This window comes from Apium graveolens, chromosome 7, assembly GCF_009905375.1.
Source record: "Apium graveolens cultivar Ventura chromosome 7, ASM990537v1, whole genome shotgun sequence".
NCBI classification, from domain to species: Eukaryota; Viridiplantae; Streptophyta; class Magnoliopsida; order Apiales; family Apiaceae; genus Apium; species Apium graveolens.
In genome coordinates, this window is record NC_133653.1 from 269863168 (window position 1) to 269875656 (window position 12489).

Genomic DNA, 12489 nt, shown 5'->3' on the forward strand with positions numbered 1-12489 from the left:
ATATATATATATATATATATATATATATATATATATATATATATATATATTTTATCGGGTCTGGATCGGGTTTCGGGTTTCGGGTCGGATCTCGGTTCGGAACACCTAAAATCCATATCCAGATCCAGATTAAAACTTTTTCGGGTCTAAAAATAAGATCCAAATCCAAAAAATCGAGTTCGGGTAGACCCAATCGGGTCGGAACGGGTCGGGTAAAACTGTCATCCCTAACGTTGTGTCAATATTTAGATATTATGTAAAATTTGGAGTATTTCAATCATACTAGTTTATAGCCCGTGCTTTGCACACGGGAATTTCAAAAATTATTTAATAAAATAAATAAATAAATAAATAAATTTATAATTTAAATTAAATAATATGATTATGAAATATTAAATTATCTATATAATAAGTGTATTACATCTACATATTATGATAAATTTATTTAAGAACTACTTTCGTCACATATGTTATTTTTATATTATATATTTTATGAGATTATTTCTATAAATATATCTGTTAAAATTTAAATTTTACTTCAAATTTGTATTAAAAGCTTATCATAAGTGGTTTTCAAAAAAAAAATTATCATAAATAACATAATTCATATTTAAAATTGTATTATAAAGTTTCTATAATTAAAATGGGTCATAATAATTAAAATGGATCATAATAAGTACATGGATCTTTCATAAACCTAATATGGATATCAAACCTAAAAATGGATAGTCCACTGAGTCAAATTAAAATTAAAAATCATATCCGAACCAGAATATGGATACCAAACTTTAGGAAAGGGTTATCCAACAATTTATAATATATAGATTTCTCTTTAACAAAGAATATACATAATTACAATTGGTTGTCTAAATTTGACCAACCACTAAATTTCTTAAATATAATTATGATATTATAATTATATATAATATCATTGAAGTTTCACCCTTCTCCTTAGCTAAAATTTTATATAATTTTCGATTTATCATGTTTTACCTAACATTAGGAGATGCTGTTAGTTACACATTTTTTTTAATCAAAGAAAAAATTTCATCGCTAAAGCTAAAATACGCTATAAGTATGAGTTTTTCTTAAATTTGGAGACATGCATTCTTTTTAATAAATCTCAAGACATGCTCTCAACTATAATACTACCTCCGTCCCAACGGATTCTATATGTGCACTGTTTGTATGTATTTTGAGACTTCTATAACGTATAGTTTTATAATATTTTTTGTTTTTTTTGTGAATAAAAGTTTAAACATAAAACTTTTATTCAGAAAAAAATATTTTAAAAAATAATTATGAAATTATAGTTTAAACGAGTATTGAAAAGCGTGTCAAAAAATAATGTATATAATTGAATGGGACAGAGGGATAACTACTAACTAGGAATCACTTTTTTAATAAATTTCGAATGAGCAACTAACAAATAATATATATTTTTCTAATTATTTCCCCAAAAAACAAATCTATTTTTCTAATGAATCTTGAATTGATAAAATTTGAGCCCAAACTATGAAATAGAAAGCCCAAATATTCCTTTCAAGTCCAGCCCAGTAAAAATCAATCAAAGCCCGGCCCAGAACTTTCATCCCTCCTAATTGAAATCAACCCTACCCAACTTCCAGGTCTTCCCCAATCTCAATCCCAATCATGAACACCCTGCTAAAACTCTCCTCCAGGATGACGTCACCATATTCCGATCTGACGTCACCATCCTCCGATCTGACGTCACCATCGTCCTCCCTGAACTTAGCACATTATTTGTCAGCAGTGTCAGAGAAACGAAACATACAAGATCACCACTAGAAGGCCTTTTGTAAGGACCCTGAGTTTTCGAGTGAAATGCGGGAGAAACATAGGCATAAGTTGTCTAAGTTGCCGAGAAATAGCTCGTTTGCTAGAGTTAGAAATAGATAATAGACGTGTCATTACTGACCGGACTTATTCATCTTAAAATACGCCTAAAAATTCAAAGAAACTTGTAATTTGGTACGGAGGGAGTATGTTGACTAATTTATTATTTGTTGTGGTTTTGATATTTTGAAATGTTATTATGTGAATTTTAGTGTTTGATTAAAATGAATACGATGTTCAAAGTGCATTTCAAATTACTAAGGTATCTTTTCGTGGCTAATATGAAAATGTAGATATTCAATCGGCTAACATGTAAAAGTCTGAAAATGTGTATACTCAATTGGCTAATCTACATATTTGTACAAATTAGTTTGGATAATCGAGATCATTTCAGCAGATTAGCCGATTGGGATGATTGTGCGGATTAGCAAATTGAGTATACTCACTTTCAGACTCGGCACATTTGTCAATTGAGTATACACGAAAGGAAAGCAGGAAAAGTACGTAATTGCACCATAGCTGAGCAAAACAAATTATCTGATTAGCAAGTAATAAAATAATTATAAGTACCTATTCAGTCCTCACTCCTCATAGTAGACTCGCCTTATTACACCTCTTTAGGGCTGTTTTTCTTTCAGAAATATAATGTTTCTACTTTATGTTTGTTTTGTGGTTGTTATGTTAATTTCACGTGTTTGATAACCTAACTATGAGGTTTAAGGGGCATTTCAAGTTATGAAGGCATCTCTTTTCGGACAGTATTTTCCTTAGTACAGTTTATTTCTTCATAAGTTGAATTTGTTGTGATCTTAGTCTTGCTAGTAAATTTCTCAGACTTGGAACCTGTCCTGTTAAACTTTAGTTGATCTGGTCCGAGACTTTTTAATTTGTTCTGGAGCTTGTTGGAGACTAATATTGACACTGGTGACTTTGAGTTGATTAGCACTAATAGCAGTTGCTTTTCAATATTCTTTGATGTTTATATAGGGAAATGTTAAATCCAGAGCCGTTTTCTAATTTCTAGAGCAAATATATTATGAAAAGACTATATTACCCTCGAATTAATTTTTTCAGTGATTGTCGACGTACATCCAGGGAGGGCAGTTTTGTCTTTATACAACTTATTTGCTCTGGAACTTAAAAAACAGCTCTGGATTTAATATTTTCCTTTATATAAGGATAGACTGAAAAATGTTTAGTCGTAACTGTGATTCTGCATCAAAAGAAAAAACTCGACAGAATTCCCCCTTTATCCTTTTATTAGTAATTACGTGTTCAAGGGTTTTAAAGAAATAGAGTGTTAACCTTCATTTGTGCAGGGATGACAGTGTTTGTGGTATAGTTGTGGGATAGGCTCCTGCAAAACAAAACCGGAGGGGGATGACGTCCCCGCGATACCTCCGGTGTGAGAGTAAGATAAGGTATTGGAGAAGAAAGGATAAGATAGGAATTAAACAGATAGTAGTGGTGTGGTGTGTGTATAGGTGAGCAGGTGGTAAAGTTTCAGTAACCCCCAATACACCTTTTGATCAGCGTTTTATCGGCTTGCTATTAGGATTTAGGGGTTTGTACATAGGATCTGGACCGTTGGTGAGTTCTGGATTGAGAAACACGTGGATGGCTGTGATGGGCCAACGTGGCCCCGGATGGTGGGGATGTTGCCCCGTGTGCGGACGCTCTTCATCCTGGGCTACTCTTATTGGGCCTAAACTAAATATGATAATAGTTTAAGAAATGGGTTTTCATTTTAGCTGCTGCCTGCTGCTGTCATTAGTGTTACTGAACAGATTATTTGCAGTATAAGTATAAGTTTCCCCAGATGACAATTTTTGAAGTTTTACCTTTGAAATTACACCATTAGCAGAAATTACACAAACAACAAGAGGCCCTTGTGATAATGCAAGGAGAAGTAAGATCTTGAATTGCAAATTTTTATGATGTCTTGTGCTCTCGTATGTTGATAAACCTTCAGTTCTGTGGGTTATAGACACTAACCAATTACATGTTTAGGTCTTTCTTTGTTGTTTCCCATGGTTCATGATGTCTGACTGTCTGCAATCTAAATTACTTTAAGTTGTGACTAGGTGGTGATTCAAGTAAACATTTGCCATTTAGATCATGGGATTTCAACTTGGTTAATGGAATGAGAATCGTTATAATACATTTTTGGATTGAAATTTCATTCCCATTTTTGTTAAACAGGTTGAAATCTCATAGTTCAAACGTTCACATAAAGTTCTTAGGTTTTCCATGTAAATACCTATATACATTTTTTTTTTGACAAATATGATTTATAACTTTACAAATAAGTATCTGTTCTTAAAAAATTCTCGGGGGTGGGGTGAGCGAGAGTTGAACCCATGACTTGGGACAATATATGATAAATTTTTAACCACATAAGTTATCTCCCGACAGACAACTTAATAGTAACATAAACATATAGTTTGCTTCTGTTTAAATTCTTGTTGTTTACATATAGATTTACTGCTACTCTTTAGAATAAAAGTTACAATTTTACTTTGACAGAAGTTTCCGTACATCCAAGAACCCACAGAGTATAACTTATCTCATGTCATAATCAGTTCCTTTTGAAATTAGACAATGCTGCAACTTGACATACTACTTGCAATGTACAAAAAAACATATTACTAGATATATAAAATCCATTTGTTGGTTTTTTAAGGATGCTTAGATTTTGTGAAAGTTGTTAATGTAAAAAACAGTATGGTGATTTTCTCGGGATGTTAAATGTTTTCGGAAAATTTGTTGTGCGAATGTGTGAGTATTTAAATTTCCGTATTCCACCTTAAAAAAAAAGAGAATAAGATGGAGAAGATTGAGAATACAGAAAAGGCAAATGTACTAGGAATTTTTATGAAAAGAGCTTCATAAATTATTGTCTTCTGTTTGAACCTTAACCGTTTGATGGATGAATTCGAAACCCAAACTACTTTACTTACATATGACATGCCATGACCTATCTCCATAATTTCATAACAACCTTTGTTCCATCTTTACAAACATTATATCAAGCGGTTCACTTGAACAAAGTTCACAATTCAAGAACTAAGAAACAGAAAGATGGTTGGGGATTGCCATAGACGTGTGCTGGTGATGCTGCTGATGCTGATTCTCCGGTGCTCAATGGATGATTTCGTTGCAGAAGCTTCACAGGTTCCAGCAATGTTTGTGTTTGGAGATTCAATCGTGGATACTGGCAATAACAATTTTATCAATTCCATTGCTAAAGCGAATTACTATCCTTATGGCTGTGATTCCTTCTCCGGATTTCCTACTGGAAGATTCTGTAACGGCAAAACTGTCGTCGATTTTATGGGTAAGATTAAGTTATTAGCTAGCTAACCTTCCAAATGAAGCTTTCATGCTTGTAAATGAACTAATTTATGTCCAGGCAGGGTCTTGGGAGGAACCCTTAGCCCGACACAAACTTACAAGTTATACGCTAACACACACGTCTCCACCAAGTTTCGAACCCTCAACCTCATCTAACTGAGAGAAGAACTGAAGGCAACCAACTAATACTATATGACAGTGTTTATCAATATCAGTGAATTTGGTGCTGGTGCCATTGCTACATTATTGATTATTGTTAGGAAGCTAACAGTTGGGGAGTCATAGTCAGAACAAGACGTCGTGTTACCATAACAAATAATTTAAACGACTCACTTGAATCTGTTCTAACAAATCTCGGGGGTGAGCAAGAATCGAGCCCAGAATGTGGGACGACAAGAGATAAGATCTTACCACTTGAGCTATCTCATATTCATTAAGAAAGAGTAGTGCTAACATTTGCAAAAAAGAAGAAGATGAAAGTGCAGATAGTAGGTGAATGTATTATAAGTTACCATAACAACTTTAATTGCAGGAGAGATGCTAGGGATCACAGTGCCTCCGCCCTTCGCAGATCCAGCAACAACCGGGGACAGACTCAGTGGAGGAGTCAGTTATGCTTCAGCAGCCTCAGGCATCCTGGAAGATACTGGAAAACACTATGTACCATTACTTCTTTCTTCTTTTTTTCTTAGTCCCCTAGGCTCAGATTTTGGGCAATATGTAACGACTTAAAGGTTAATCGATACCATAAACTAAAGCATCTAGTGTTTGCTGGTGATACGATATACTCATGCAGATAGAACGATTCACGTTGAGCCAACAAGTAATAAATTTTCAGGCTACACTAGACCAACTTCGAATACTGATGACACCAGAAGACCTCGCTAAATACCTTGCAAAATCTCTTGCATTTATGGTGTTCGGTAGTAATGACTACATCAACAATTATCTCATGCCTTCCATGTATCCTTCCAGCTATCGATACACACCCCCTGACTTTGCCAACCTACTCCTCGACCACTATGGCCGGCAAATTGTTGTGAGTAGATTTATTATTATATCATCGCACTAGTCTAGCTAATAGTAAATATTTCTACCTTAACTGCTATAAAGCCAACTATATTATGTACAGGCACTGCATAGTTTAGGTTTACGAAAATTCTACCTAGCAGGAGTTCCTCCTCTTGGATGCATCCCTAGCCAATTGGCCATAGGTCAACCTCCAGAAGGAGAGTGTGTGGATTATGTAAATCAGATTCTTGGTACATTCAACGAGGGGCTTCGATCGCTAGTCATCTCATTGAACAGAGATCACCCTGGTGCAGTTTTTGTATATGGTAACATTTATGGTATAGTTGGTGACATTCTTTACAATCCACATAATTTTGGTAAGAATTGACTAGGACTCTTTTCATCCCATTATATTCGACAAATCTTTTCGGAGAACTTGACTAAATTTTTGTGTGCATGAGAACAGGATTAAGTGTCGTAAACAGGGGTTGCTGTGGATCAGGAAGAAATCAAGGGCAACTAACTTGTATGCCTTTTCAGCCTCCTTGTTTCAACAGGAAATCACATCTGTTTTGGGATGCTTATCATACTACTGAAGCCGCTAACTATGTAATAGCTCAAAGGGCTTATACTGGACCACCTTCAGATTGCTTTCCCATGAATATTCAACAAATGGCTGCAATTGACATTTAACCTGTTCCTTTCCAACCCTGTTCTTAAGATACTACTGTACCAAAAACTAACAGAAACTATAACAAAAGCTTCATTTTCAGAAGAAACAAAAACATAATTACTCATTCTTAGGATTCAATGTTGAATCTTATCATTTAATTTGTTATACAGTCATCAATAAGGTTGTGTATGTGTGTGTGACATATTTCTGTTTCACTTAAATTGCTAATGTACTAAAGTTTCTCTTGTTACGTAATGTACACTTGTTTTATATGTCCACTTCACGTAAAAGCCAGGTACATTACTACACAACTGATATATTGTTTAGAGGATGAAATTTCCGAGTTGACAATTTCTAGTTGGTGAATTTAAGATTATAAAGCATATAGAAAGGTATAAAAGATAAAACGTAAAAATACCAACACAAGAATAGCCAAATAAAAATTCTATCTTCAATTCATATTTTTCCTTGCATTAGGGTGAGAAAATTGAAAACAATGCGAGTACAATCAGAAACAACAGAAAAGATTGGTGGTCTGGAAATTACAGTTTGGTACCTGCAAAATCATGCCTTGCTCATTTCCAACTAGATCACTTAATGCAGATAAAGGATATGATGGGTAGAGCATCTCATTCGTCTCTTGAGGCAGCATCTAACCCAGCTGAGGGGCTATCAGCAAAGTACTCCTGATGCTTAACATTCACACCATACTCTTGCAGCGCTTTCGAAAGGTCCTCCATAGCCAAGGTCAGGCGTTTATCCTTTTGAAGCTTGTCTCTTTTATCCTTGACCACTGCAGCTTGTCTTGCTTTACAGTGCTGAAGAGCATCAGTGGCGGCATCTGCAACAAACTTCTGTGTAGCTACAGCTACCAACCTAACTAGTCGCACATCTGGACACTGAAACCCACTTTTGGCCAGATAATGCTCAGCCACTTCATCCGGTATAGTTGGTGTGTAGTCCATTAAGGATGCCAAGAAATTGCAAAGTGCGGCATCATCATCGTGTCTGTTTTCTTCCAACTGTTGCCTTTGGTTCATCTTCTATCTCACTTAAGCTAATCCAAATTTTGGAAAATCTTTCTGCTCCTAAGAAAAAAGACACATGAGAGAAATATGACAAGTAAAATCTTATTTAATTACAATTTTGACGGAGATAAGCTAGGAACTCCCTCTATAAACTTTCAGTTTAAAAACCTATTCCGCAATCCTCAAGGTAAAGAAAAATTGATGACATTAAGAATAATTTTCTGCTCTAATACTTTGGCTTCTCTTTGGCAAAACAAATACATGCAAGTATGTCAACTAGTTCCTTTCTTCAAAACTAAAATCAGAAAAAAAAATTGGAGCACATTATTGATCTGTTACAAAATATACTTGACAAATAAGTAAAACACGGCATATGCCTGGTCAAGGTTGTAGCGGAGAAGTCGAAGCTGTAGCTGTTTTTAGATATTAGAAGCAATACACTTCTTCTGGTTCACCAACAGAAGTACAAAACCATCCCCTCAGAGTGTCAGTATTAAACATTTTTTTGTACAAAAAGCAAAGGTTGTTACCAAGCTGTACAGTTAAATTGTGTTTGGTTGGCATGAATGAATTTGGAAGGAGTGGAATGAGATCTGAACTATATTATGAGTAAATGTACACAAATTGCATTTCTTCCCGCATTCCATTCCCAAACACCTACATTAGAGCTCAAACCCGCCAATTTGGGAAGGAATGCTCCATACTCGGTCATAACCCATTTTATTCCCAAATTACATCACATAAATTTTTAACCTACTCATCTTTCTTCGAACTTCCCCTCCTACCTTCATTTTTTCCATTATTTTCACTCATTCCAATCCATTCTCCCTAACCAAACACAAACCACAACATTAGCAGATCAACAGAACAGGCTACAACCAAAACCTAATTGTATACCAAAAAGAAGACGCCTATTAAGACAGATTCCCTAATCACTAGCATCAGAGATAATTACCCTAGAACTGCTACGAAAATAGCATCAACCCTTTATCTTCGAAGGTTTACTTTAAAAACTGCAATATTCTTTACATATGCTAAAAAATGAAACCGTCATTAACAAATGGCACATGATACTTATTAAAATGCTAAGAAGCATGGAATATGGATACTGGTGTGTGGATGCAGGTGCGTAATGGGGGGAGACATATTGAACAAATACGATAAGGGAATTCAGGTGGGATAAAACATATAGAATAATATGTATATGTCTACGATGTTACAAGAAATAGAATCCAACAACAGAACTACAACTTAAGCTTCTAAAACACAAAAATTAAAGTCGGAAGTTATACTAAAGGGTTCAATTCTCATGTACAACATATTTAATCAAATATTTGTAACATATCAAGGTTTGGATCACATCAGTAACATATTAAATTAAAATTTATACTATCAACTCCAAGAATAAATGCAGGTTTAGATTTTAAATCATATCAAGTTAATAGATATATATAAAAAAAGCCGTTATGCACGGGATAAAAGCGACTATAGAATAAGATATTATAGTTGAATTTGTGTGAGTATCCGCGTATCCCCAAGTTTCGACATGTAGCGCGTTGGATGATCCAAGTATCCCTACTTCCTAATATAAATGGGAAAAAAGTAATTATCGAATCTATCTACTCTGAGAAGTCCTTGATAAGTAACATTTATTACGAGTCTCCATCTATAAATAACTTAAAATCTATAGGTTACGGCCAAACGAGGGCTGATCAAATATATTTTCATTGTAAACACATTACTTAACATGTCCCGGGATCAGGACACATGAACTTGTCTTTTTAATGAAAGATGTCAATAGACAGAGCTTAAACAATATATCCTTTATATAAAAGTAGCTGAACAAATACACAAGTAAACAAAATTCAAAATGCCATTTTTGTAATTTAAAGTCCACACAAATCGCAAAATTTTAATAACCCGTAGAATTCTACTTTCCACACTACAAATAGCAGTATCTAAACACCTCGTGCTCGACTTCTTTTTTCTATCTTGCTTCTCGATCATCAAAAGAAGATATACCACCACATAAACCAATTATGCCTCTACCATGACAAACAATCTACTCAATCACAACAATCATTCCAAAACACCACAATGTACATAGTTTACCGACCTCTGAGTACATCAACTAACACATCCAATACGATAAACAATTCGATCAACAATAAAATATAAATAAATTCCAAGAAAGCATTTTCACACAACATAAGCACCCAAGAATCTTTAAATATAAAACAATAATCAAACCTAATTTTACAAGATAAAAAAAATACCCAAATTCAAGAAATAAAAAACAATAATTGTAAAAATAATTACAATCATTCAAGAAAAGTAAATTCAAGCAATTGGGCTACCAAGAATTGAAGTGCATAATATGAAACGGCATCGTATTGTGAAAAAATATGAAATTTAAAACTAGGGTTTGATGATTAAACATGCAATTGATATGAAAGATTGTACCTTTATGAGTTCTTGGCAAGAAGTCTGAGGTTTCTGTGTGTATGTCTAGATTATTTGTGTGTATCTATTAGGACAGTCGGGTCGGGTAATGGAATTATGGGTAACCCAATTTGGTCTGGGTTTTGAAAATTCTCCTTATTATAGAATTGGGTTTGGGTTGGTTCGCTTCGAATTTATTTAGATTAAATTATTCTCACGTAGCATAGGCACATTTCCTAGTTTATTTTTAATTAGAATAAATTAATGAAATTATTTATTTATGGAAATATTAAATATCTCAAAAAAATTTTAATTATCACCCAAATATTTATAATCGGTGTTTAATCAATAAATTTCTGAGTAATAAAAGAACATGTATGTAAATACATGTGCGTCTATAAATTAAAATATGTTATATATCAAATTCAAATAATATATATTTGTGTCCTCGGGCTAAGAAATCTTCGTTGTGCGGCGCGGCGGAATTAGAAATATAATATATGTACCTAATAATGTTTAAGACTACTGATCCAAATTATTTATATTATCCAAGATTACATTAAAATTACTTTAAATTCGGATAATTAATAGAGATCGAAACTCACTTCAATTCGAGTTTCACCCTTGATAATGTTAACCTTGATTATGTTAACGAATAATAACTTATTACAAGGAGAACATTGCAAGTTTGGGGAACATTATACATTATTGTAAACAAAATTGCACAAATTACTTTACAATATTAACAACTTAAAAAAATTAAAATTCAAGTTCTAGCATTTTTTGCCCTCAGAACCATCATCTTCTAGGTAAGCTTTCTTCCTTCTCTCAAACCTATCCAGCAGACAAATCACAAAAAAACACGTGGCATATACTGCCTGCACCTTCCAGCTTGTCTTGGGCACTTGATGTAACAATGCTCTATGAAACACAGTAACATAGTAATGTAACCCAACTGCAAAGCCCACAAATGTCTGGCCCAAACTCAAAACTTTCGAGCCCAGCCCAGTGTTCATGGAGAACACTAAAATCATGTACATTGCCACCAACAAAAGATACAACATGTAAGCAAGTGTTTGCACCACTTGTATGAATATGTAAATAGTTGGTGAAGTCTTGTAGAAGCACCTTAGTGGCTCAAGACCAGTTAGCAAACCAGAGAGGGAGAGAATAAAAAAGTAAATATATAAATATATGTGGATGAAACTTAATATTTTTTGGAGTGAAAAATAAGCTTTGATCCGGTTAAAAATGAAGGAGGCTAGAATGAGAGGGATTAAAATGAATGCACAAGAAACTATAGAGGCAATGAGTGGTGCATATTTTTTACCTACTATAGGTGCAACATTGTTTGTGATCTCTTTATTGGCTTTTTTGATGTAAATTTTGGAAGTAGATGAGATTTTTTCCAAATCAGGCAATAAGTTTTGTTGAAATCTTGTGGTGAGGTCTGTGAACTCTGAGATCAAATCATCATCTCCTATTTCTACATCAACCCATATGGGTTGGATTGGTTTTTGGGTCATTGGTTCTTCATTTGAGTGATCTTTAGGTTTTGGTTTGGTTGAGTTTGATGGTTTTGAGGTGGTGTTGAGCTTGGTTTTGAATGTGGGTTGGGTTGAAGTTGTGGTTGGTTTAATGAGTTTGGTTTTGTTTTTGGGTAATGAGGTGGTGGTGGTGAGGTTGAGAAGCTTGGTTTGGTTCTTTGGTGAACCATTTTTGATGGTTTTGGTTTGGTTTTTTAAAGAGAGATTATTTGGTGTTTTCTTCTTGATTGGTAAATCTTGATCAATGATAACTGCAGCACTTGCTCCGACAACGTCCTCTTGATCTTGATCTTGATCTTGTTGTTGAATGTCAAGTAGTTTTCTACTACTAAAATGCCTTTGATTGCTAAGAAGTTGAGTATTGGTTGCTTCAATGAAAGAACAAGTGATCAAAGCACATGTTAGAGCAAGAAGATAAAAGTTTGGTCTCAAAAGTGAAGCCATGTATAGAAGATGATGAGCTGATTTTACTAGGAAATGTGGAGAGATATTGTGAGAGCTAGGCTTAGTCTACAAGATTATATACTAGAGATAAATGCATATTGTAATAGGGGAATGATTGGTAGTATAGTTGGGG

At 34.2% G+C, this 12489-nt stretch overlaps 2 protein-coding genes across 3 annotated transcripts; both read right to left on the reverse strand.

The window, feature by feature from the left end:
* Positions 1-7324: 7324 nt before the first annotated feature.
* Positions 7325-10540, reverse strand: LOC141672848 (transcription initiation factor TFIID subunit 10-like). 2 transcript variants are annotated; one of them, XM_074479533.1, is made up of 2 exons: positions 10387-10540; positions 7325-7977 (listed from the first exon to the last, which is right to left on the reverse strand). In XM_074479533.1, exon 2 carries the CDS (start codon positions 7933-7935, stop codon positions 7525-7527), a length of 411 nt encoding a protein of 136 aa, XP_074335634.1. In that variant the 5' UTR covers positions 7936-7977; positions 10387-10540; the 3' UTR covers positions 7325-7524. The 2 variants fall into 2 exon arrangements, with proteins under 2 accessions (XP_074335634.1, XP_074335635.1); XM_074479534.1 differs by having other exon boundaries at positions 7325-7983; positions 10387-10537.
* A 408-nt stretch (positions 10541-10948) lies between these two features.
* Positions 10949-12489, reverse strand: LOC141672130 (uncharacterized). Its single transcript, XM_074478629.1, has one exon. The coding sequence runs from the start codon at positions 12354-12356 to the stop codon at positions 11139-11141; it is 1218 nt and encodes a 405-aa protein (XP_074334730.1). The 5' UTR covers positions 12357-12489; the 3' UTR covers positions 10949-11138.